The sequence below is a fragment of the Lampetra planeri genome, chromosome 22 (genome assembly GCF_965212315.1).
Source record: "Lampetra planeri chromosome 22, kcLamPlan1.2.h2, whole genome shotgun sequence".
NCBI classification, from domain to species: domain Eukaryota; kingdom Metazoa; phylum Chordata; class Hyperoartia; order Petromyzontiformes; family Petromyzontidae; genus Lampetra; species Lampetra planeri.
In genome coordinates this window covers 2,278,478-2,302,469 of record NC_136128.1, presented here as the reverse complement: position 1 = coordinate 2,302,469, position 23,992 = coordinate 2,278,478, and the positions used below count along the sequence as shown (strand labels likewise).

Below are 23,992 nucleotides of genomic sequence, written 5' to 3'. Positions count from 1 at the left end.
CTAGTGTTTGTGTTTTGTCTGTGGGCGTGCGGGCGTGCGGGTGCTGTAGGTGCGCATCAAGGAGGCTGTGGGGCTGCCGGCCGAGCTGGCTCACTTCGTGTTCTGCCAGTACTCGGTGTGGGGCCACAAGCAGGTCGTGACGGTGCCGCCCCAGATCAACCCCGACTCTCCGCCCTCCGTGGCCTGCTCAGGCCCTGCCACGGTCCGCTTCGACCACACTCAGGTGTGTGCCTGTGTGTGTGTCTACGTGTGTGTGTCTACGTGTGTGTGTATATGTGTCTACGTGTGTATGTGTCTACGTGTGTGTGTGCCTGTGTGTGTGTATGTGTGTCTACTTGTGTGTCTACGTGTGTGTGTGCCTGTGTGTGTGTATGTGAGACTGGAGCGTGCCACTAAGAGGTGGGGCCTTACCATCAGCCCCACCAAAACTAAGCACCTGCCTGGGTATTTTGTACCATCGGACACTCCACCCCCACAACTCCCAATTGGTGATGGGGCAGTTGTGGAGAGAGTGGAGAGTTTCCCATACCTGGGCAGTGTGCTTATGACCGGCTCCAGTTTATCAGCAGAGGTCTCACTCCGAATCAGTCGAGCGGCAATATCTTTTCATCGGTTGCGTAACGCTGTGTGGAAGCTATCTGGTCTGTCGCTCCGCACGAAGCTTCAAGTCTTCTCGGCCACGGTCATTCCCTCCCTTCTCTACGCTTGCGAAACGTGGACCCCCCTAATGGAGCATCTTCGCCGGTTGGAAACATTTAGGCTGGCCTGCCTACGATCCATCCTGGGTTTAACCAGGCTGGATTGTGTGAGGAACTCACAAGTCCTTGAAAGATCTGGGCAAAGTCCCATCAGTGAGCTCCTCCGGCAGGCAAGGCTGCGTTGGCTGGGTCATGTAGCCCACATGCCCAGCCACCGCATGCCTAAACAGCTTTTGTTCGGCCGGATCGAGGGGGCTAAACGGGCGCGGCACAGGCTAGAGAAGAGATGGAGTGATGTGGTACAGGAGGACGTGGAGCTGAGTGGACTTGCCGATGACTGGTACCAGCGGTGTCAAGATCGGCCTCAGTGGAGGAGGCTCGTGAAGGACGCTACTGGGCAGTTGGAGGCAGTCGCCCTCCAACAACGGAGGGCGGAGGAGCGACGCTCACAACAACGAGCGGAGCGCCGGGTGGCTAAAGCACAGCAAGTTGGTACAGTAGGGGGCACAGGTGGTGCATCAGCCAGTCATCTCGGTCATCTCGGTCAGTCGACCCGTGGCACCTGCTGGGTCTGCCCCGTGACCTCCTGCCAGCGGGCGTTCGACACTTCACGTGGCCTCAAGGTGCACATGGCCTGGCACAAGCGTCGTGGTGACGTCACCGCCACTTAGTGGTGAATGGCGGTTGTTGTTGTGTGTGTGTGTGTGTGTCTACGTGTGTGTGTGTCTACGTGTGTGTGTCTACGTGTGTGTGTCTACGTGTGTGTGTGTATGTGCCTGTGTTTACGTGTGTATGTGTGTGTGTGTACATTGTTGTGTGGGGAGCGGCAGTGTAGCGGTTAGCGCGCTGCGCTACGACCTGGCGTCCTGAGTGAGATTCCCGCTCACGGCCAACACCGGTGACGATTATCTGAACCGGTCCTGGGCCTCCCCTAGGACGACTCAACCTCAAATTGGTACCTGGTGCGGTGTGTAAACATCGCCACTGGGGAGACAAAGGCCCCTACAGTCTGTTCAGGCTTCACGGGGGATCTTTGTACATTGTCATGGTAAGCGCAACGCGCTACCGGTGACACGAGTTCAATTCCTGCTCACGCCCAACATTGGCGACGAATGCCTGAACCTGTCCTGGGCTTTCCCTGTGTCGACTCAGCCTTCAATGAGTACCTGGTGTACCGTGTTAAACATCTGCTCTTGGGATACAAAGGCAGTCTGGTATGGTGCCACCCACGCCCTCGTGTGCCATACCGACCTTTAATAGGTGCTGGTTAACAGCACCTGGCCCAAGAGTATGTTCAGACGACATGGGGTGTCTCTGTCACGTCTTGTACGCGCGTGCATGTACAGGCAACGGTGCAAATGTGAGCGTAGAAGCGCCGCTATGGAACCTGGTTAGCCTGCAGCAGCCCGCGGTCACTGCCGTTTCCCCCCTGAGGAATTACCGTAGCCTAGGAGTAGGAACCGTTCATACAATCGCCGGTGCACAAGTGGCGTGCCGGCGTGCCGGCGGCACATTCGCAGCACCGTGTGTACGATAGGGGGACCCGTTTGTGCTGCACGGTGACCGACAGGCACCCACGCGTCATCCACAGGTGCTGCGGAGCTGCGTCTTGGCCAGATGAGGGCAGTGCTGCACCATCCATCGCTGTACTAAAAATGCTATGCTCCCACCCGCCTTCACCAATCTGTACTGACCAGGGTGGTGAAGTACGGTCAAATAACCCCCATGTTCCGCACGACGGGGGAGTCTGTGCGCTCAAGCTGCACCTAGCCTGCACCAAGTGCCGTGGCTTCGCCAACCCGAAGTGCAAATGGTGGCTGGTGTTGTGTCGTGTGTTTGTTTGTGTTGACGCATACGAGTATGTGTTTTTCAGTGAGTGTATGTTTACTTGCGAGCGGCGGTGCGGTGTTGAGCGCACTCCGCTATGACGCCCGGCAATCCGAGTTGAATTCCCACTTTCGCAGACAAAATTTGTGACAAATATGTGAACAGGTTCTCAGCCACCTTCTTAAACTCAGCTTGGCTGGAGCAGTGCCTTAAACATCAGCACTGGGGAGACGAAGGCTGTCAAGCGTGGTGCTGCTCACCCACCCCCTCGTGTGCCGTGACGGCCATCGCGGGTGCTCGTTTACAGCACTTGCCCCAAACATCTGTGTGTATGTATGTTGAACCTTTTGTCGCACCGCACGTAGCCAACCGTGCTAATCGGAAGCCTTTACACGGTGGGCATCTTGTCTCTTTACCTTCGCTGCGCGTGCATTCGCCACACAGGAGTTCTCGCTGCCAGTGTCAGAGGAGCTGCAGGACGTGCTCACAGAGGAGGCGCTCTCCGTGGACGTTTGGGGCCACCGGCTCGGCGCCAGCCACATTGGCCACGAGGTGCCCCAGTGGGAGCCCACGGTGCTGCAGGAAAAAACGAGGTCCCTGCAAGACAGGTGAGAAGTGGGTGCACCAGTGTTTTTGGGGAGCGGCAGTGCAGCGGTTAGCGTATTGCGCTACGTACTTGGTGACCCGAGTTTGATTTCCGCTCACGGCCAACACCAGTGACGATCATCTGGACCGGTTCTGGGCCTTTGCTAGGTCGACTCTGCCTCAAATGAGTACCTGGTGCGGTGTGTAAACGTCACCACTGGGGAGACAAAGGTGGACGGGCGTGGTGTTGGCCACCCACCCCGGAGTGTGCCGTGCCGGCCTTCATAGGTGCTCACTCACAACACTTGCCTCAACAGTCTGTTCAGGCTACACGGGTGGGGGGGGGGGGGGTAAGTGTGTGCTGCAAGAGCGTGGCCTCAGAGTGTGCACCTGGCCTGGCACAAGCGCCGTGGTAACGCTTGACGAGGCGAATGGCGGCTGTTTGTTGTTGTTGTTGTTGCTGCTGCTGCAGGAGCTGTGATGCTGACAGGGCAGGAGAGTGTGGGGGAGGGGCGGGGGGTGGCTTCCTGACAAGTCACGTCTATGCTGTGTCACACACAAAGCTCTACGAGCTGGCCTGGTGGCCCCAAACGTCAGAGAGCTGAAGTGGCACCGCTGAGATCCTTGGGGTTCCGGTCAGGGTCCAACGTCTCAAACGCTTTGCGGTGTTGGCGTGATCCATCAACTCTGCAAAGTGCAGGATTATTATTATGACTGACGGGTTAAATTGCCCTGCCTGGATGATTTTTTTATGCAGTTGGGTTGTCTTGGGGCGGGCGGGGGAGGGGGGCATCGTGCAACTCGCAACTCTTGATGAGCATGATTGCATATTGAGTAGGCGCCTGGGATTTGAACCCAGGGTTTCAGCCGCGCTTGATCATTGTTTCCACACACAGCCATCATCAACCGCCCCCCCCGCCTTGAGCCACCCAGCCACCTCTCACGGTAATGGTTTAAATGGAACCAGCTTTGTACGCCACAACCACCGGGACAAACTGTGGCGGTTTGACAAGTGGAAGTGCCCCCGTGAGAGAGGAGGGGGGGAGGGGCAGTAGGAGGAGGAGGGGGTGGTGCTCACATTGTTGTGCCAGATATTGAAACACCTGCAGGTTCAAATTTCTGCACGGCCGATAAGACCCCACGGGGGGCTCGTTGCAGTTGCGAGCCTTTGGGTGACGAGCAAGGGGCCGCTCTGTCAGGCCCAGCAGCCTTTAATGAGGGTTGACGCGAACTCGCAAGGACCTGCGGCGCTGACACCTGTCCCAGGAGCACGGCTTTGTCTGGATATGGAACGCAACCCAGACATGTGGGTTTCGATTACAATAAGTGTGCGTATTGCGCGTCTTTGTGCGTTTGTGTAATGTGCGTATGGGGAGCGGTAGTATAATTGTTGGCGCGCTGTGCTACGAAACCGCCGCCCTGAGTTCGATTCCAGATTACGGACGATACCGGTGGCGGTTATCTGAACCGGTCCAAGTTCTCCCCTAGGTCGACTCGGCCTCAAATTAGTAGCTGGCACGATGTGTAAACATCGCCGCTCGGGAAACAAAGGCGGCCGGGCGTGGTGCTGGCCACCCACCCTTCAGTGTGCCGTGTTGGCCTTCATAGGTGCTCGCTAACAGCACTTGCCCAAAAAGTATGTTAAGGCCATAGGGGATCTTTGTCTTTTTGTTGGATGTATATGTTGTATATGTGTAATGTATATCTTTGTGAATGGTATTTGTGTACTCTTCATGCAAAACGTGTTGCATGTGTTTGTGATGTCTTTCGTGCTTGTGATGTACTTTGTAAACATTAGTGTGATTAAATTGTGTGTTGTGTGTAACATGTTTTGTGGATGTATGTATGTATGATAGGTTGTGTGTTTGTGTACCGCATTGTATATTTGTTTACATTCTATTGTGTTTATGTTAAATGTGTAGTGTGCGTGGTATATATATATTAGGAAATGGGTAACGTATTTGATTGCTATACTTTACACTCCTATTGTGTTTTTGTTCTGTTTGTTCTCGTCACGTTCTAACCCGCTCCGACTGGACATCTGTTATAAAGAGCTTTATAGCTCATCGGATTCCTCCAGTATATATAAATATTATGATTCTGCTTGTGGGTTTAATATTTACGGAGGAAGCGGTGGCATGAGAGTAAAAGTGCTAGAATCCTGCCAATCCTTTTATTCCTTGGTTTGATGCACAATGAAATACAGGGACTCCTCTACTTACGAACATTCGACTTACAAACTTTCAGAGATAGGAACAAACCTGGTCCGTATGTCCAAGTTACCTGTTCGGATCGAGAGTCGTAAGTTCAACCACCGCGCAATAGATAGTGGTGGTAACATATATAGTTGCAGAACATGAAGAACCAGTGGCATCTACATCTACAGGATATTATACAACTTTCCCCGTGATTAGTGTACATGCCGTACAACATGTTTGGATTCGACAACAGTGAAGTTGGCCTTACGAACAAATCGACTTACGAACAGACCTCTGGAACCTAACTCGTGCGTAAGTAGAGCGGTCCCTGTAATGCGAGTCAGGTTAATTCAGCGTAAAGTCATTGATTTGTCCTGCGTTATTTATTCACTGAGCCTGGGCCTCGAGACTGTTTTACAGGAGTGTCAAGCATTTGCATGTGTGCAGCCATTTTCATTTTAAGATGTGTGCTGGATCCCAGGCGTTAGCCATCACACCTGTGGAGAGACACGCGCGAGAGAGACGATGGTGATCATGGGGCTGATCAGGGGGACCCCCATGGGTCCTCCCTTCTTGCCTGAATGCTCCACTGGGCTCCGTGCAGCTCACCTGCTGCCCCCCACTACACAATTCTACGATTCCACCTGATGCCGCGCTCCCGCTAGGAAGCGTATTCTGTTCTGAGAAAGGAATTGGCAGTTTGTGGGCTAGGAGTCGTGACAAGCCCGATGCTCATAAGTGCAGGGCTGTAGAGAGTCGGCAGTTATCCCTTGAGCCTCAGATCGGAAAGAGCCGAGGGGGCCACAGAATGGACCCTAACTGGCATCTTGCCCCGGGCCTGTAAAAAACCTTTCGGTGGCCCTGCTGAGGTGTCTCGATGTCGAGCGCGTCAGTGTGCGGGTTGGCGCTTCTTGCTGTACGTGTGTTGCACCCGCGTTGGCGCTCGCGCTCGCGCGCGCTTCCCTGACGGCCGCGTGACACGACGGAGGACGTGTCGTCGCAGGTGGAGCGACGTGACGCGCCGCGTGGAGCTCTGGGTGCAGGTGCAGGAGGTGAGCGAGCAGGGCGACTACGTCCCCGTGGAGGTCCGCGGCGACGCGCACCGGTCCACGGGCGGCGTGTTCGCCCTGCGGCAGGGCCGCTCGCGCCGCGTGCTGGCGCGCGTCAGCCCCGTGCAGGGCTCCGGCAACCTGCCCATCGTGCCCGAGAGCATCCTCTCCGTGTCCGTGGGCTGCATCGAGGCGCGCAGCACCAAGGGCGCCGGCTCGCAGGTGACGACGACGCGCCCGGGGCCCGTGTGCTCCTGCCCCGAACGCGCGAGAGCCGCAAACCGCGGTTTAATTCCACCGTCGACGGCCACGCCCGGGATGCATCCGCGTCGCGGTGCCTATACAGCGTTGAGTCTGGATAAGTGGGTGGGTGGGTGAATGCTGTGTGTAGGTCAGGTTGTTGCGGGGCTGTGTCGTGGGCAGCGGTGAGCAGTTCAGCGATTCGATTGTGTGCATCGCATTGGTCGCTTACCAATGCGATGCACTTTGGGGCAGTTCGAGCGTCTCGACAGAATGTAGGGTGACGTTCGGTGAGAGGGGTGTGGGCGGAATAAGCTACGCGGTGGGTAGAAAGAGAGCGATCCGGCACTTCGTTACAGCCGGTAGGTCCTCGAAACAACACCGTGTCCTGGGAGGGGGGAGGGGGCGGCATAATGGGGGGCGCTGACTGAACGTACGCAGAGTGACGCTGCCTTGCTGCGAGCCGCCTCTCCGCGCTGCGCGAAAACGTCGCTCGCCAGTGCGGTTCCAGCCGAGTAATATCCCGTACAGTTACTGCAGCCGCATTGGATTTATTGTGTTGTGGAATTGGTTCGTATGTATGTTGAACTTCTTTCACACCTAGATTTGAACTTTTCGTGACTGCAAGGATGAAAACTTAATTAAATCACACAAAAAAAAATTTGAACATTGCATTCTGACCACAAGTATTGTGGTTAACACAGACATGATTCCTTGTAAAAGGTTTCAGTTTGGTGTTTTAACATCTTAACACCTGTTTTGTTGCCAGAAAAAAGGGGAAAACCTATTCTCATATTTAATTAAACTGATATGTACGGCACCACCTCCTCCTCATCCGCCATGGGCCCACAGCAGCAGAATCTGCTTCTCTCACCCGAGGAGGTTCAGGCAGGTGTCGCCGCTCTCCTGCCGCGTGCGCTCCGACCGCCCGTGGCCTCGTCCGCAAGTGCGGCCTCAACACGCAGTGCCGCCAGTGCCTCCCGTCAGCATGCCACCAAGGGCGTTGGCTACCAGAAGCTCGATGAAAGCCGAGCTCGATGGGAGAGGGATGAAAGGCGTCGTTGCTTGCTTCCAACTCCGCGAGCTCGCTGTCGCCACCGCTCTTAATCTGAGTTTTAAATCAACGATGTGAGATGAGAGAAATAAAACTGATATACCAGGGCACCCCAGCCCTGATTGCAACCGGTACTTTGAGACATCAGTAGTCGGTAGCTCGAGAACAAATCGCTCGTTCAGATGGAATGACTGAGCACCCTGTGGTAGTTTTGGCCGTGCTTCTTTTGAGCTATGCATGATGGAGATCCGGTAACCAGCCTCGATCTTATTGAAGAATAACCCCACACCAGGTCGAACATTGCTAGCGACTGCCTTCCCGACAACACGTGATTTGGCCATTCTGTGCATTCGCGACTTTCCCTTCTTGGCCACAGAGCTATGCGATTATGATGGGTACGTTTACAATTCGCATTCCTTTCTCTGGCTGTGGGTTTCATTTCTTTCTGTTCTGGTGTCACTCCTGAGATGTCTATGAGGAAACTTGCACTCAGGAGTTCATGCTTTGTGTGTTTTTGTGCCTGTTCACAGAAGGACCGTGAAGACGTGGACAGTTACCAGGTAAGCTTAACACGGAGCAGGCCTTCGTGACCAATATCATCCACAATAGAGGTTTTTTTTGGGTTAAATCGCGTAAATATATAAATGTGTCGTTAAACCCGCCACCACCCGACACAGCCAACTAGTAAGGGTTGTCACGTAAACAGAACGTGGCCAATTTGTCACTAGTACAGCACACCGGTGTGTTGGAGAGTGAAGCCACAACATTTACAATCTGACTACGACGCTTCGCCAGTAATTATAACTAGCTTCATCGGGCGACAGCCAGATTTGACTCTCCAATAGTTTAGTTTCGTATTTGTGTTTGCACATTTTGTCAGTTTGGGAAAGGGCTTTATAATTCCGTGTGTACGTGTGACTATACATGTATAGTTGGGTGCCTTTTTTCACCGGGTTCATAAACCCAGCAGCCGGAGTTCGATTCCTGGCCACGGCAAACGTTGGTGCCGATTATCTGAACGATCCTGAACCCTAACATGGCTCGCCTCGGCGTTAAATGAGTGCCTTGTGCCTTGCGTACTATGTAACTTGTGAACCTTGTGTAAATGTGCCTTTTCATACTGTTTTTAAATGTGCCTTGCGTACCATGTGTAAGTGTGCCTTGTGTACCATGTGTAAGTGTACCTTTCATACCATGTGTAAATGTGCCTTGTGTTACTTGTGAAAATGTGCCTTTCATACCATGTGCACATTTGCCTTGCGTACCTTACGTTAATGTCATCACTGGGGAGACAAAGCCGGATTTCATAGCTGCTCGTAAAATTTCACTCGCCCAAACGGTTTGTTGTGGGCTGCACGGGGTCATCCATGTCTTCGCTCACAGGAGGACGGGCTGCTGGCGTTGCGCGAGCGGTGGTCGGAGGCGTTGTCAGTGAGACGGGAATACCTGGACGCTGAGATACAGGAGCTCGTCGCTAAACCAGGTGTCGCCTCATCACCTGCCCACGACTCGTTTGCTTGTTTCTTTGTGAAACGCCTTCTTGAGGAAACCCATAGACAAAGCGCGCTCCTCGAGCATCCGTACAGAGGCACATTGGCACCTGCCATAATGTGAAATTATTTGTTGAAAAAATATATATATATAATGAACGTGCAAGAGAATGTCGATGTAATTCTTGTCCTTAACCCGTATTATCCCTACACCTCTTAAAACACGAACGTGTAACCTCTGCAGCTCAACTCATGTTGCACACGTTTTAACCGTTGCAGCCACGTCCATCATCACTGCATCTCACATAACCCCATTTTTAATTGCCGTAGGTCAAGGATGAAGAAACTATGGCGCTTGATTTACTTTCACATGCCCCAACAGCCACATGAGGCCTACCCCTTTGAAACAGCGAACAGACGATTGGTATCCGGTTCTTCAAATGATTAACGATTCAGCATGTCGGCGGTAGCACTGGTGTTGCCACGCTGCCACGCGATCGTGACCTCGCCCAACATGCCATGCTGCCCTTCGTAGACGATCGCGAACCGCACGTTCCCCAGCAACCCCTGCGGTATATAAACATGTCGGTGTGTGGGGGGCCGCGGTGCGTCGTCGTCGTGTGTGTGCGTGCGCGCGCAGACAAGTCGGAGGTGGAGAAGGAGAGGGAGTCGCGGCTCGTGTCCCAGTGGGTCGGCCTCACGGAGGAGCGCAACGCCGTCCTGGTCCCCGCCCCGGGCAGCGGAGTGCCCGGAGCCCCCGCCGAGGGGTGCGTTACCGCTCGGCCTCGCTCTCTGTCCACTGCCGCACGGCCGGAAGCCTTCCGCGTCTTTGTCACCATTGGCTCTGGCCCGGCGGCCAGTCTTCGTCGTTCGTCTCGACTGCCGCGCATTCTGCTCGCCTCTTTTCACTGCACATCTCAATATAAGCCACCTCTCTCAGCACCTGCTTTGCGGCTACCCCCAACGTTAGCTTTGATCTACGGCTGTGATCCCTCACATCAACCGCGAGGGATCCGACGGTCCCACGGGCTGCATACAGCCCCTGGCTTCATTTGATGCGGCCCGTGGCCACACAAAGTCTACCGCTTTGAAACGATCAACACCGCGATATTTATCCGTCACGGCAAGGGGTCTTTGCCTGCACTAATCGAGCACTCAAGGGGGATTTTTTTTCAACCTGGCAAAAATGCTGTGTTTCTACTTTCAACGCTGCACGAGGCTACTGGCAGTGAATTAGTGTGTGGCCTTACTAAAGCCGTTTAAAAATCCTATTCGGCCCTTGGTAATGAAAATGTTCCCCACTCCTGCCTTACATGCACTGGCCATGTTCACTGGCTTTGTTTTATAATCGTTGTTTCTTTGTATACGCGGTACACGTGTGTGTATGTGTGTGAACCTGTCCTGGGTTCAACCAGATTGGATTGTGTGAAAGATCTGGACGGAGTCCCATCCGTGAGCTCCTCCAGCAAGCAACGCTGCATTGGCTGGGTCATGTAGCCCGCATGCTCAGCCACTGCATTTTAAAAGCAGATTCTGGCAGGCATAGATGGGGCTAAATGGGCACGGCATGGGCTAGAGAAGAGATGGACTGATGTGGTACAGTGTCAAGATCGACCTCTATGGAGGAGGTTCGTTAAGGATGCTGCTGCAGAGTTGGAGGCAATCGCCCTCCAGCAACAACAGAGAGCAGAGGAGCGACACTCACAACAATGAGCACAGTGCCTGGCGGATAAAATGCAGAAAGTTGGCACATCGGGGAGCACAGTTGGTGCATCGGCCAGTCATCTCAGTGAGTCAACCGATGGCACCTGGGTCTGTTCCATGACCTGCCAGCGGGGCTTTGACACTTCACATGGGCACCTGGCCTGGCATAGGCGCCGTGGTGACGTCACCGCCAATTTTTTTCCAGTTTTTTTTCAGTTTCATTTATTTGGAATAACCCTGTGAGCCATCCGGTTCTTGATTCGGGTGCAACCGCAACAAACAATAAAATTACAAGATACATTTAAAATTTACTGTACGCAAATTTAAACATCCCCTACAAAAACAATAAAATATTCCTGAAAAATGGCGGTTGTCGTTGTAGTCCAGGGGTTTGTATACACACACGCGCATATTAACTGAACAACCACAACCTAACACACAACTGAATACACAAACACATTCAGCATCTGGAAATATGTAACCCACGCCAGCTGGGTCTGTCCAGTGACCTCCAGCTGGCCACGTTTTGCCACTGCACATGCGCCTGGCCTGGTGCAAGTACCACGCTGATGGTGGTGAAAGGTGACTCCCATGGTGTTGTTTTTCCTTCGTGAAAGTCAACACTGGCATCCATGAGTGAGCGTTCTTCTCCACAGCACTCCCTGCCACGGTGCAGAACATCCAAATATGTGCGTCTCTGTGAAAAAATATTCAGCAGCGCTGGGAAGACAAAGGCGGCAGGGTTTACGTGGTTACTGTACATTCCACACGCAACCCACCTCGTGGTGTGCCGTGCCGGCCTTCATGGGTGCTGCTACTCGTGGACAGCAGCACTTGTCCCGGCAACCTGTTCAGGCTATACGGGTGATCTCTGTCTTTGTCTAGTGGTGAATTATAGATATTTATCTCCACCCTGCATGAGTTACCCTGAGGATATTCAGCTTCAAATGAAAACTTGTAGCTGGTGGCGTCACCGTGAGCCACAGGGAGACGGTGGGGGGTCAGGCGCATAGTGCTGACCCCTAAGCCTGTGTGCGTGCGTGTGTGTCGTGCCGGGTGGCTCAAGCACAGCAAGTTGGCACAGTAGGGGGTACAGGTGGTGCATCAGCCAGTCATCTCGGTCGCCTCAGTCAGTCGACCCGTGGCACCTGAGTCTGCCCGTGACCTCCTGCCAGCTGGCGTTCGACACTTCACGTGGCCTCAAGGTGCAACATGGCCTGGCACAAGCGTCGTGTTAATGTCACCGCCACTTAGTAGCGAATGGCGGTTGTTGTTGTCGTGCCAATCATAGCGAGTGTTCACTGAAAACTTTCGCCCAAAATGATATACAACAATAATAATAATCATCGTTTACCATTCCAGCAACAATCTACTGCTGGATGAAGACCTCTCGGTTGTGCAGGTTGTGTGACCATACTTCACCACGCTGGTCAATGCGGGTTCGCGAAGGGGGAGGGGGGTGGGGGTGCCCATGGCAACCGATGTTAGCCATGGCAGGGAATTGAACTCTGGTCGCTGGGTTAATGGCACAATGCACACACAACCGTTGCACCACTCAACCACAAACTCTGTGTTTTGGCTATAGGCACTTGTATGCATACGTCCATATCAATGTATATACTATATACATTTATATGTGTGTGTATATGTATCTAGCCTGGCACAAGCGCCGTGGTGACGGTTGTTGTGTGTGTATGGCGTGGTGCTGGCCACCCACCCCCTCGTGCGCCATGCCAGAATTCATCGGTGCTCGCCAACAGCACTTGCCACAACAGTCTGTTAAAGGCTACACGGGGGATCTTTGTGTAATTGTGTATACGGGGATCTCTGTGTAATTGTGTATGTGCATGCGTGTGTCTGTGGTTGTGTACAGGACGCTGGTCCCTGGTATGGAGCAGCACTTCCCTGTGCTCTTCCTGGATCTGAACGGTAAATCTGTGCGCATTGGAGCCTTGTTAGGTGGCCCTGAATGACCCGCTCGGGAGGTGGATAGTATTTGGATCCATACTCTTTTTTGCCTACTTCAGCAAATTGTTTCTTGCTGTGGTCCTCCCACCTGATGACTGGCACATGTGTTGTGCCCGAAACGTCGTGATTAAATTTATTTTATTTTATACCTACGTGACTTTACCGAAAGAACCAAAGCGTATGGATCCCTGCAGTCACGAAAACTTCAAATCTCGAGTGTTTGGATGGGCCACCACCAAGTGCCCGTTGATCTATAACGGTGGTGGACATTCTCTCGGGCACGTTCCATGCTTTGGCCGCCACTCATTTCTTAATCTCGCTCACCTGCCACTGCCTAACGACGTGTGCTGCTCAATCCTCCTCACGGGCTAAAATTGTGGCATTTTCAACCGAATATATATGTTCTCCTCTTTCCATCAGCGTGATGTCTCGCATCCATCTCTTCTTAATTCTTTGCGCACATTCGCACCTCCGATCAGTACGGTTGAGTCCCCCCTCTCGCATGTCAACGGAGGTCGGCTTCCTTGCTGCCATTCTCATGCCATTCTCAACTTGAAAACATCGGCTGAAGGGCGGAGCATTCCTTCGAGGTCGTTATTGCGATCGTTAATACTCCTGATGCCTCTAAAGCTGCAGTGGATTAGGCCTACACTGTATAATCCCCATGGGACTTCATCAGCCAGCATTACAATTAATAAGTTGAATCTGAAACCCTTTTAGCCATACAAGGCTATAATACAGCGATCTTTAACTCCAAATAAATGGTTCTGGTTTAATTGGTGACAATAAGTAGTATTATGCCTCAGTTTTTGTGCATTCAACAAAAAAATAATTGTAATCTTACGGCCTGAAATATATTGTTGCAATTACGCAAATATTCCCATTTCCTAAGTGATCCGTTCTGAATGAGCACGAATTCTCTGGGGAACAAATTGTGCCGCCTGTACGCGCGTTGTAAATACAAGCACTGCCTCTACCGCTCCTTGCCGTGCACACCGTGAGAGGTCAAAGAAAGTGTCGCCGTGCTTAAATAAGTTGTGAAAAAAAACCGGGCGCGTGCATCGATGGCTTCACACTTCCAACACGCGCCGGTTCCTTGCCGTGTTTTTCATTATCGGTAGGGAAGCCTTTGGGGGAGCTGTGCGGGGCAAGACCTGTTTGCATATTTGCACGTAGTCATTTTTGCCCTGGTTTGCCTTCAAGTTTGGTTACTTTTTTGATGAAAATTAGTTCCTTTTCAACAGGGTAAGTTTCTAATAGCAACGCAACTTTATACTGTGGTTTAGTTCATATTGGATCATGTTGAATGAGATATATCATGCCCCCCCCCCCTCTCCCCCCGCCACTGTTTCAGATGGACAGACAGAGATAAAGCATCAGAGTACTCTTTGGTTTTTTCGGTAAAGTCACGTAGGTATAAAATAAAATTAATGAAAACAACTAAATTAAATCACGACGTTTCAGGTGCAACACAAGCGTCCGTCATCAGTGTTTTGCGCCCGAAACGTCGTGATTTTATTTAGTTGTTTTCATTTATTTTATTTTTTACCTACGTAACTTTACCGAAAAAACCAAAGAGTATGAATCCTTGCAGTCACGAAAGCTTCAAATCTATAAGCATCAAAGTGTTAAACCTTCGTTGGAAAGCGTCGATGAGTGTTGGGTGATTTCTTTCGGTATTAGTCGAGTCGACGACATCCCACGGAATACTAGTCAAGTCCTCGTCTGAGGACTTTGTAAGATCATTCTCCTCGGCTCGCGATTATTCTTTGTTGTCTCGGTCTGCGTTCACACTCAGTCCCATTCATTTTGTCTCGTCATTGTCGCGCTTTGGTCCCCCGGCGGTCGTGGTAGTCATCGTCACTCAACCACGTTTGCGAATGTAATTTGAATCTTTCATCCTTGCCCACGTAGTCGTGTCGGTCAATTGCAATATGCAGCTTTATTGAGAGGCTACTGTGGTCTGGGACTGTTGTTGTTGTGGTTGTTTTGCTGCCTTTCCCAAGCTTGCATTTAGTGTTGAGAAATCGGCAGGAATTGAAGTATTTATGCAACTTGTACTCATATACTTTATTGATTGTTATTACATTTATTTATTTTTTATACCTGCTAACCTGTCCTATACTTTGCACTCCAATCGTTTTTTGTGCTCTTTCTTGTTGCAACTTTCTGACCCACCCCTCCTGGACATGTGTCCAAGGGAGCATCTTCATAGCTCATCGTATTCCTCCAGGATAACTGAATGATTACAGATTCTGATACTTGATGGTTTTCAACCACACGTAGTCATTGTTGACAACAACAAAAGCCTTCATTGACAAATGTTTCCGTCAAGGATTAATGTACAACATTAACATTAGTCAGCGGTGAATGTCCAGTCAGCGTTCCATATTCGTTGGGAGTCTCCACATTTCGCAAAGTGGTACCAATTTTGTTGTCTGCTGAGAACCAGCGAACGAGCTGAGACGACCCCTGACCCGGAATTATAACTCATGCCCTCTTGATTGTGAGATGGGCGCTGGGTTTTGGTGCCACCTGGCCAAAATTCTCTCTTTTGTATTTTCTCTCTCCATGCTGGATAACACTGATGTCTACAGTCCATAGAATCGTCTTGCTCCCTCACGTTTCGCGTTCACTTTCCATCGCCAGCCTCAGTGGGTGCTCGCTGTGACATCACAAGTCAAATGGGGCTGAACACTTTGTGCTTTCGCAACCGATATTGATTCATAATAGATTTTTGGATCAGGTCGTGTGAAAAGAACGTGAGTTGTAAACCCTCTTCCACCCAACACAGCCAATTAATAAGGTTGTTAAGTGAACAAACATGCCAATTTGCTCCTGCTTCAGCAGCGCCACCACCACCACATCATTTAAATGTATTATAATGATTTCTGAATATGTATTCACACTGGAGGAATCCGATGAGCTATACATACTTTTTTCACAGATGTCCAGTAGAAGCAGGTCAGAATGTCACAACGACAAACAATTTAGATGTATAGGGTGCCCTTAAACAATGGAGGGTTCTCATGACATACAATAGACTCACACAAGCTGACCAAAAAAATAATTATGGATCAAATGTGGCTCTTTGCAGTTAATTGAATGCCATTATTATTCTGTTCCTGGTAACGTCGGTGGTTTATTGCTGCGTGTGCTGAGCTGTGTTTGATAAAAACACCTATTATCGGAGTTCCTATCATCAATTTTCCTTTCAAACGCTCACCATAAGTAAACCACAGACCTTCCCATCATCCCCCATTATCCCAGCCTCTGGTAAGAGGATGGGACCTAGAACGATTGGTTGTATTATTTCTATCATCTGAGCGTTTTGCGTGGATTAGTCACCGGGAAGAGGTCTCTGAAACACTGCGGTCATCTGATACTTCATGCCAATTCGAGTAAAATTACACACAAGTGCTGAAACATTCAAAGAGGAAGTGACCCAGAATTAGTGGCACATTCTTCCTGGTATTCGTTGTTTTTTTTCCCCTCTACAATTTGCTCCTCGGATAATATGATCCACGCATAGTGGGGGACCAGTCACGGGGATACGAGAAGTTCCGCCGTGTGTGATTTACTACAGCGCATGCTCGTGGGTACTGTCACAGATTTTTTTCATGCTCGTGGCTAAATGCTGTGCAAGCCATGCATTTGTTGAACCACGCGTCGTCCAAACACGCGCGCGTCAAGTCAAGAAGCTGTGCGCACGTGGAGCCATGTGTGCGTTTTAATTCCGCGCGTGTTCGGCCGCTAGCCCGTTGCGCGTGCTGAGCCCACGCTGTGTAGCGGCCCGCGCCGTTGTTAATCGGCGCCTGCGGTTTCGCACAGAGGACTTGAGCTGCGGTGAGGACTTTTCGGAGGAGTCGCTGCCGGGCCTCTCTGCGTTCCTGCCCGGGGAGTACGGCAGCCAGTTCTATTACCTGCCCATCGTGCGCCACGACGACGATCAGGTGGGAGCTCTGCCCTCACCTTGTGCATGGGGCTGAGCGCTCACCTGCTACAACACGCAATAAGCGTTCACCAGGTGCGTTCACAAAGACAAGTGCTATCAGCAAGTAGCACCCATGAAGACTGGCATGACACATGAGGCGTTGGGTGGCCAGCGCCACGCCTGGTAACCTTTGTCTCCCGAGTGGTGATGTTTACACGCCGCACTAGGTACTCATTTGAGGCTGATTTGTCATAGGGGAGGCCCAGGACTGGTTCAGATTATCGTCACTGATGTTTCCCGTGAGTGGTAATTGACCTCGGGTTGCCAGGTTTGTAGCGGAGCGCGCTAACCGCTTACACTCGCCCTCCCCACACCAGGATGCGTGCACACACACACACACAAAACACACCCCCTGCATCGGAAAACATTAGTCAACAAAACCCTAAATGCTTCCGACCAAATTACACGGCATGCGCGCAATCTCATCATATCTCGAGAGTTAAGCAGGGTCTAACCTGGACAGCGCTTGGATTTGGCGAGGTTGTTATAGGCGCTGGTGGGGAAGTGCTTTTTTGTGGGGAGCAGAGAGCAGTGCAGCACAAGTGCACTGCAGCACCTCACTCATATGCACCCGCGTCTGTGCTCCCTGCCTTCGCCAACCCACCCACGCCGACTAGAGCGTGGTGAAGTACGGTCAAATAATCCCCACGACTCGCACGACATGCGGAGGCCCCTCGTCCGGCAGTGGATTCACGAAGAGATGCGCACGAGCACAGCACCGTGCTGTGCTCGTGCGCTTGCGATGACGCAGAAGTGACGAAGGTGGCGAGTCCTTTTCGAAGCGTAGCTTTTTGTTCCTCGGAGTTTGCGTTCCAGTTACTTAATATTTGACCCAGATCTCGGAGGGGGGCCATGCCAGGCCGGACACCTATGGAGGGGCCACTTGCCGGGGCTAAAGTATTGGCCCCAATAACTCTGATCGTGTTCATATATGCATCTGTCTTCCTATGGGTTCCTCAACTTCATGGCTCATCACTGTAAATTTCACAAAAAAATTGCATCACCTGTGCTGGCAGCTGTTAAAAAAATACAGTCCAGATTGACGGCCTGGGCAAGTACAGTGGGTGAGTGTGGTCACAAGTCTGAATGTGTGCCTCCACCTGGAGCGTGCGGGGGCTGTGTGTGTGTGCGCGTGTGTGTACGTGTGTGTGCGCGTGTGTGCGTGTGTGTGTGTGTGTGTGCGTGTGCCTGCAGGTGTTCACCTTGCAGCTTGTGTGCCTTGCTGTCATGATTGTGTTCGTGCAAAAGTGTGTATGCAGTTGTGCCTATGTCTAGTCTATATGTGTATGTTTGTAGGCACAGTAAGGGGGCACAGGTGGCCATCTGCCAGTCATCTCAGTCAGTCAACCCATGGCACCTGGGTCTGTCCCGTGATCTGCTGCCAGCGAGCCTTCGACACTTCACGTGTCTCAAAGTGCATATAGCATGGCACAAACGCTGTGGTGACGTCCTCGGCACTTAGTGGCGAATTGTGGTTGTTGTTGTATGCATGTATGGCCTCCTTTGATTGTCGAGTTGTCTAGGTCATTTAGTTGACTTTTCCAGCCACCGCATGCCCAAGTAGCTTCTGAATGGCATGGACTAGAGAAGTAATAGGCTGGATGATATATGGGAGGGTTTAAGGCTTATTGAACTTGTCAGAGACTGGTGCCAGCAGTGTCAAGATTGTTCTCTGTGGAGGAGCCTCGTGAAGGACGCTGCTGGGCAATTTGAGGCAGTCGCCCTCCAACAACAACGGAGGGCAGAGGAGCAACGCTTATAACAACGAGCGGAGTGCCGGGCGGCGTAAACGCAGAAAGTTGACACAACTGGGAGCGCAGGTGGTGCATTTGCCAGTGATCTCGCTCAGACAACCCACGACACCTGCAGCTGTTCTGTGACCTGCCAGTGAGCGTTCGACACTTCACTTGGCCTAGTACAAGTGCCGTGGTGACATCACCGCCACTTCGTTGGGAATGACACCTGTTGTTGTTATTGTTGTGCGTGCGTGCATACAACAGGTGCAGGTGGTGGCATCGTGGGACGCGTCCGTGCACGACTCGCCGCACCTTAACCGCGTCACTCCTCCCAACGAGGTCGTTTACGCCATCATCAAGGTGCGGCCGCACCGCGCTCCCAGCTCCCCCTCCCAGCCTCCCCACCGTGTGGCCGTCGCAGTAAAATACAACGTGGACTCGCACGACAGTGCCACGTGTCCCTGTGCAGAACAGCGGGACATGGGCGTCCTGGGAATCGGAGACATTTATAATTATTGATACTTAATTGACAGAGGGGGACGGTCATGCAGAGGACATGACGAGGTCTTGAACCTGGACTTGAACGGAGGCAGGGACTCAGCAGCACAGATGGCTGGGGAAAGGTGTTCCAGACTGGGCACATTAGGCAGATAGCTCAGTTTGAATAATAATGTAATAAAGCTCGTTGAGACGACTTCTGGAATCCGTATTTTATTCACTTTAGGTTACAACTACTTCACGCTGCTGATAGGCAGCGTGAAGGGACAGATAGACCGAGAGAGACGCACTGCCACGTGGCAACTCGGAGCCCCGCTCCCACGTGGCCCCTTCCTCCATTCGTTCCCGTTCTGACCACGTGTCGTTCCTCTCTACCCCTATTTAATCCCCGGGTCACGTGGTACGCTTCAGCCAATCCTCGTTAGCCTGCATCGAATCTTCCAGGTTCCCTCGTCAGCTCCTGGGACCACGCCCCTGACTCATCTCCCCATTGGCTGAGGCCAAAGCCAACAGAACCAATCTCCATAGCTGTCACCTTTCCATCACGTCAGGGCCATGCCCCCAGGCTTCCCCCCATTGGCTGTAAACCAGGACCGGCAGAGCCAATCACCATGACAAGGTGTGATACGTCAATGAGCCGGATATATTCTCATATTACAATAATAATAATAATGCCTTGCAACAATTATGATCTGACAGGAGATGATACAGCGCCCTGAGTGACAGAACCATAAGTCATGACCCTACACTATCACAATACTCATCACAGCCACAGTACTGTGACTGACGGTTTTGGGTTTATCTCACAACGACCTGTGGTGTCAGGAACTTGGTTAGAGTACAGCATGGGCCCAGCAGCGATGCACGTGTCAGCAGCGGATTCTCGATGGTGCACGTCTGTGGTGAGAGTTCCAGTGGTGGGTGATGCCTCGAGAAGGTTTACAATTCATGCAGTGATGAGTACTCAACAGCGGGGGTTACCTCTCGTGCAGAGCGCTTCACCTCGACTCCCATACGGTTGGATGGAGCGGTTGCACATTTCTTTAGAACTTGCTTTGTGTGTTTAGTTTGTTGTCCTTCCCTAGCACGGTTGGCTATGTACGGTGCGAAAGAAGTTCAACATACGTAGAGTGTGAAACAGGCTGCCTTAGTTTGATTCCTGAACATGGCTAGCAACAGTGAATTATATCTTTACCAGTCCTGGGCCTTCACCTCCACTAACCGTCACCGAGTATGCGCCAAGGCCTTCATCCAGCTGTGGATTGACAAAGGGCTGTGAATGATTATTATTATGAAGGCATGGTTGCTGCATTGAGCGCGTGGTGCGTGGCGCTGGCTGAGCTGACGTGTGGCGTTGTGATGCTGTCCCCGTGGCGCAGGTGACGGTGCAGATGAGCGCCCCATCGAGCGTGGAGGTCGTCCTCCGCAAGAGGATCTGCCTCACCGTTGGAGCGAAGCCGGTACGGCTCACACAAAGACAAAGATCCCCCGTGTAGCCTCTACAAGTGCTGTTAACGAGCACCTATGAAGGCCGGCATGGGGGCGCACGAAGTGGTGGATGGCCAACACCACGCCCAGCCACCTTTATCTCCCCAGCGGTGATGTTTACACACCGCGCCAGGTACTCATTTGAGGCTGAGTCTATCTAGGGGAGGTCCATGACCGGCTCAGATAATCGTCACTGGTGTTGGCCGTGAGCGGGAATCGAACTCGGGCCACCGGGTTCGTATTGCGGCACGCTAACCGCTCCACTACCGCTCCCCATATGGCTCACACACACACATGCAGACCCGCGGATACACTTGTGCAGATACATTTACAGTTTCACAAAGACGAGGTGGATCAGAGGTGTGACTCTAATCAATTTCCCGTTACAGCGCGGTTACCAATGACCTCACAAAAATAACCCCCATCACATTAAATTTGTTTTTTGCACTGAATTTTGCAAAAATTCCGATTGTAAGCTTAAAAAAATATCCATTTCACTGTCATGCGACGAACATTACTCTCCCGGTGGAATAGTGGTGCCGCCCACTGTGTGGACCAGAGGTCACCTGAAGGGTTCTCAGAGGTTGCTCTTTGATATCCATTTGTGTGGGCCATTTTTTAGCATGAAGTGTTGCACTGCTGTGTAAGAGATCCCACTGGATTTTTCATCGCACCTCCGATTAGCACGGTTGGCTACATACGGTGCGAAAGAAGTTGCACATTCATACATCTAGAGACTAGGCACAGTCGGGAAGAGAATACGGTTTAAAATTCACAGGCACAGACTCTCATGCAAATGCATTGACACACACGTGGGCAGACGTACGTGGACTTATGGATACACACATACACGGAGACACACGAATGCATGTGCAGAACAACACATGAACATACAAGCGTGCAGACCCACCACGCTCGTCCATGGAAACTCACGTGCACACGTATCTGTACAAACACACATGGACACGTGGACATGTGCACTCGTAGGCCTGCTCAGACGTGCGTGCGTGGGCACGGACTGCTACACATTGGATATGCATGAATATACATTGACAAAGACAAATATGTCCTGTATATCCTCTTAACAGGCTGTTAGCGGGCACCCTTTAAGACTGGTACGGCACACGGAGGGGGGGGGGGTGGCCAAGACCACGCCCAGCTACCTCTGTCTCCCCAGTGCTCATGTTTATACACCATACCAGCTGATAATTTAAGGCCGAGTCGACCAAGAGGAGGCCCAGGACCGTCCTCTCACCAATGTTGGCCTTGAGCGGTAATTGAACTCGGGTCACGAGGTTTGTAGTGCGCAGTGTTCTAATAGCCCTTTGCTCCCGACTACACATTGACATGCACCCACGCACGCTCGCCAGCTCAGACATCAACAAGGGCAGGCGAGAAATCAGCAATTCCCCAGATCCGTGGCGGTGAATGGGACGCTCGGAATAATGGCCCTCTTTTTGAGCCTTGTTGTATCTTGAAAAGAATTGCAGTGTTGTATTTTTGCCTTCAACTGGCTTCACAAGCGATGTTATTTTTGGGTGGTGGTGATTGTAGCGGTGTCTTGTCTTGGTGTGCTGTTAAGTTGAGATGTGTTTGTTTTGTCTTTAAAATTATTTAACTGCATGAGCACATTTTATGATAATTATTTATATATGTTTTACTTCGTAAAAAAATAGTTTTATTGTCTTCAGATATTCCTTGTGTTGCTTATTATGTTGATTGAAATGTAGGTATTGTTTCATTATACTGCTGCATAGAGTTGTGTTGCCACATTGTTCTCTGCAGCGATGTTGATTTAATGAATTGTGTAGCTTTATTGCATAGATTTGCGATGCTGTAATTGTGTTGTTTTGCTGCTCTCTTCCATTGGCTCGTGTTGCCCCGTCCACATGTGCTGCTGTGTTGCCGTGTTGCGCCGAGCCATACTCACGTAGCGCTTGCTGTGTGTTTTCTCCTGTCCCACAGAGCATTGGCCAATACCTCAAGCGCCGCATGTCCTTCAAGGGCTCCGTGCTGCAGGCCAGCGCAGTTACCTACGAGGTGGTCTCCAACATCCCCAAGGCACGTGCAGCCTCCTGCTCCCCACTTTTCCCCCAAGCTTTCCTCTGCTCACTCTAATCACTGCCCTGCGTTCGTTTGAGTCCAGTAAGTCACAGGCCCAGTGATCTCTTGCTCGTGCCACTCCTGGCTGAAAGGCCTCCACTGGAGCGAGCTCTCGAGGGGCCCCTCTAGAGTCGTATTTTGGTCTGCTCTTCCATGTTGGCCAGACATCTTAGGAAGAGGTGGGATTATTTGAACCGGTCCTGGGCCTCCTCGAGGTTAACTCAGCCTCAAATGAGTACCAAGTGCGGTGTGTAAAACATCGCCACTAGGGAGACACAGGCGGCCATGCGTCGTGTTGGCCACCCACCCCCTCGTGTGCTGTGCCAGCTTTCATAGGTGTTCACTAACAGCACTTGCCCCGACAATCTGTTCAGGCTACACGGGGGATCTTTGTCTTTTGTCTTTGGCATTGAGAGTGAACATGTGAATGGTGTTGATAGTGTAGCGGTTAGCCAAGACGTCTGGCCAGCGTGGAAGAGCAGACCAAAATCCCTCTGTAGAGCGGCTCTCTAGAGCTGCCTCCAGTGGGAGGCCCTTCCACCAGGAGGGGCGCGAGAAAGCGATTGCAGGCCCGCACCTTGGCACCGCGCTGCGAACGCGTAGACCCGAGGTCTCAATTCCCATTGAGGGCCAACACCAGTGACGATTATCTGAATCGGTCCTGTGCCTCCCCCTCGGTCGACTTAACCTCAGATGGGTACCTGGTACGGAGTGTAAACATCGCCACTCGGTTGATAAAGGCAGTCGGGCGTGGTGCTGGCCCTCAACCCCGTCGTGTGCCGTGCCGGCCTTCATAGTTGCTGCACGCTAGCAGCGCTTGCCCCAACAGTCTGTTCAGGCTATAACGGGGGATCTTTGTCATTTTATTTGGTGGTTGTGTAGGTGTTGTTTATGTTTACGTGGTTGGCATTCACGGTGTTGACGATGTTGCCGTTAATGCTGCCCGTGACGGTGTTGATAATGTTTACATTTATGAATGTGTTGATTGTGTGTTAATGGCATGCATTGATTGGTTCCGTTTTATGCTGATCGTGTTCGTTCTGCTGCTTCCGCCACCGCTGCTGCTGCGTAGGCGTCGGAGCAGTGGGAGGACGGCGCAACGCTCGCTCTCCTGGCCGCGCGGGGCGAGGGCGGCGAGGACGGAGAGAGCTACATGGACAAGTACACGCGGCGCATCCTGGCGCTCGGAAACCTGCTCAACATGGAGCGGCTGAGACAGGCGCGCGGCGCACCGCTCACTCACACGCCGCACCGCAACGCGCGGCTCTCGGCGGCGCCGACAGCGACGGAGCGTCACTAGAAGCGGGCCGACGTGGGCGACGAGTGCCGACGCGCAATGTTGAGCAGTCGTGGGCGAGGA

At 52.0% G+C, this 23,992-nt stretch overlaps 1 protein-coding gene across 1 annotated transcript in view; it reads left to right on the top strand.

The window, feature by feature from the left end:
* Positions 1 to 23,992, top strand: part of LOC144724928 (kinesin-like protein KIF13A) — a 130,977-nt gene that overhangs the window by 68,551 nt on the left and 38,434 nt on the right. The window contains exons 22-33 of the mRNA XM_078604246.1: positions 50 to 223; positions 2,970 to 3,133; positions 6,312 to 6,579; positions 8,182 to 8,211; positions 9,035 to 9,134; positions 9,782 to 9,908; positions 12,719 to 12,774; positions 16,645 to 16,766; positions 18,808 to 18,903; positions 20,421 to 20,501; positions 22,495 to 22,590; positions 23,705 to 23,851. Of these exons, the coding sequence (XP_078460372.1) occupies positions 50 to 223; positions 2,970 to 3,133; positions 6,312 to 6,579; positions 8,182 to 8,211; positions 9,035 to 9,134; positions 9,782 to 9,908; positions 12,719 to 12,774; positions 16,645 to 16,766; positions 18,808 to 18,903; positions 20,421 to 20,501; positions 22,495 to 22,590; positions 23,705 to 23,851 (1,461 nt within the window). The remainder of the gene's footprint in view (positions 1 to 49; positions 224 to 2,969; positions 3,134 to 6,311; positions 6,580 to 8,181; positions 8,212 to 9,034; positions 9,135 to 9,781; positions 9,909 to 12,718; positions 12,775 to 16,644; positions 16,767 to 18,807; positions 18,904 to 20,420; positions 20,502 to 22,494; positions 22,591 to 23,704; positions 23,852 to 23,992) is intronic.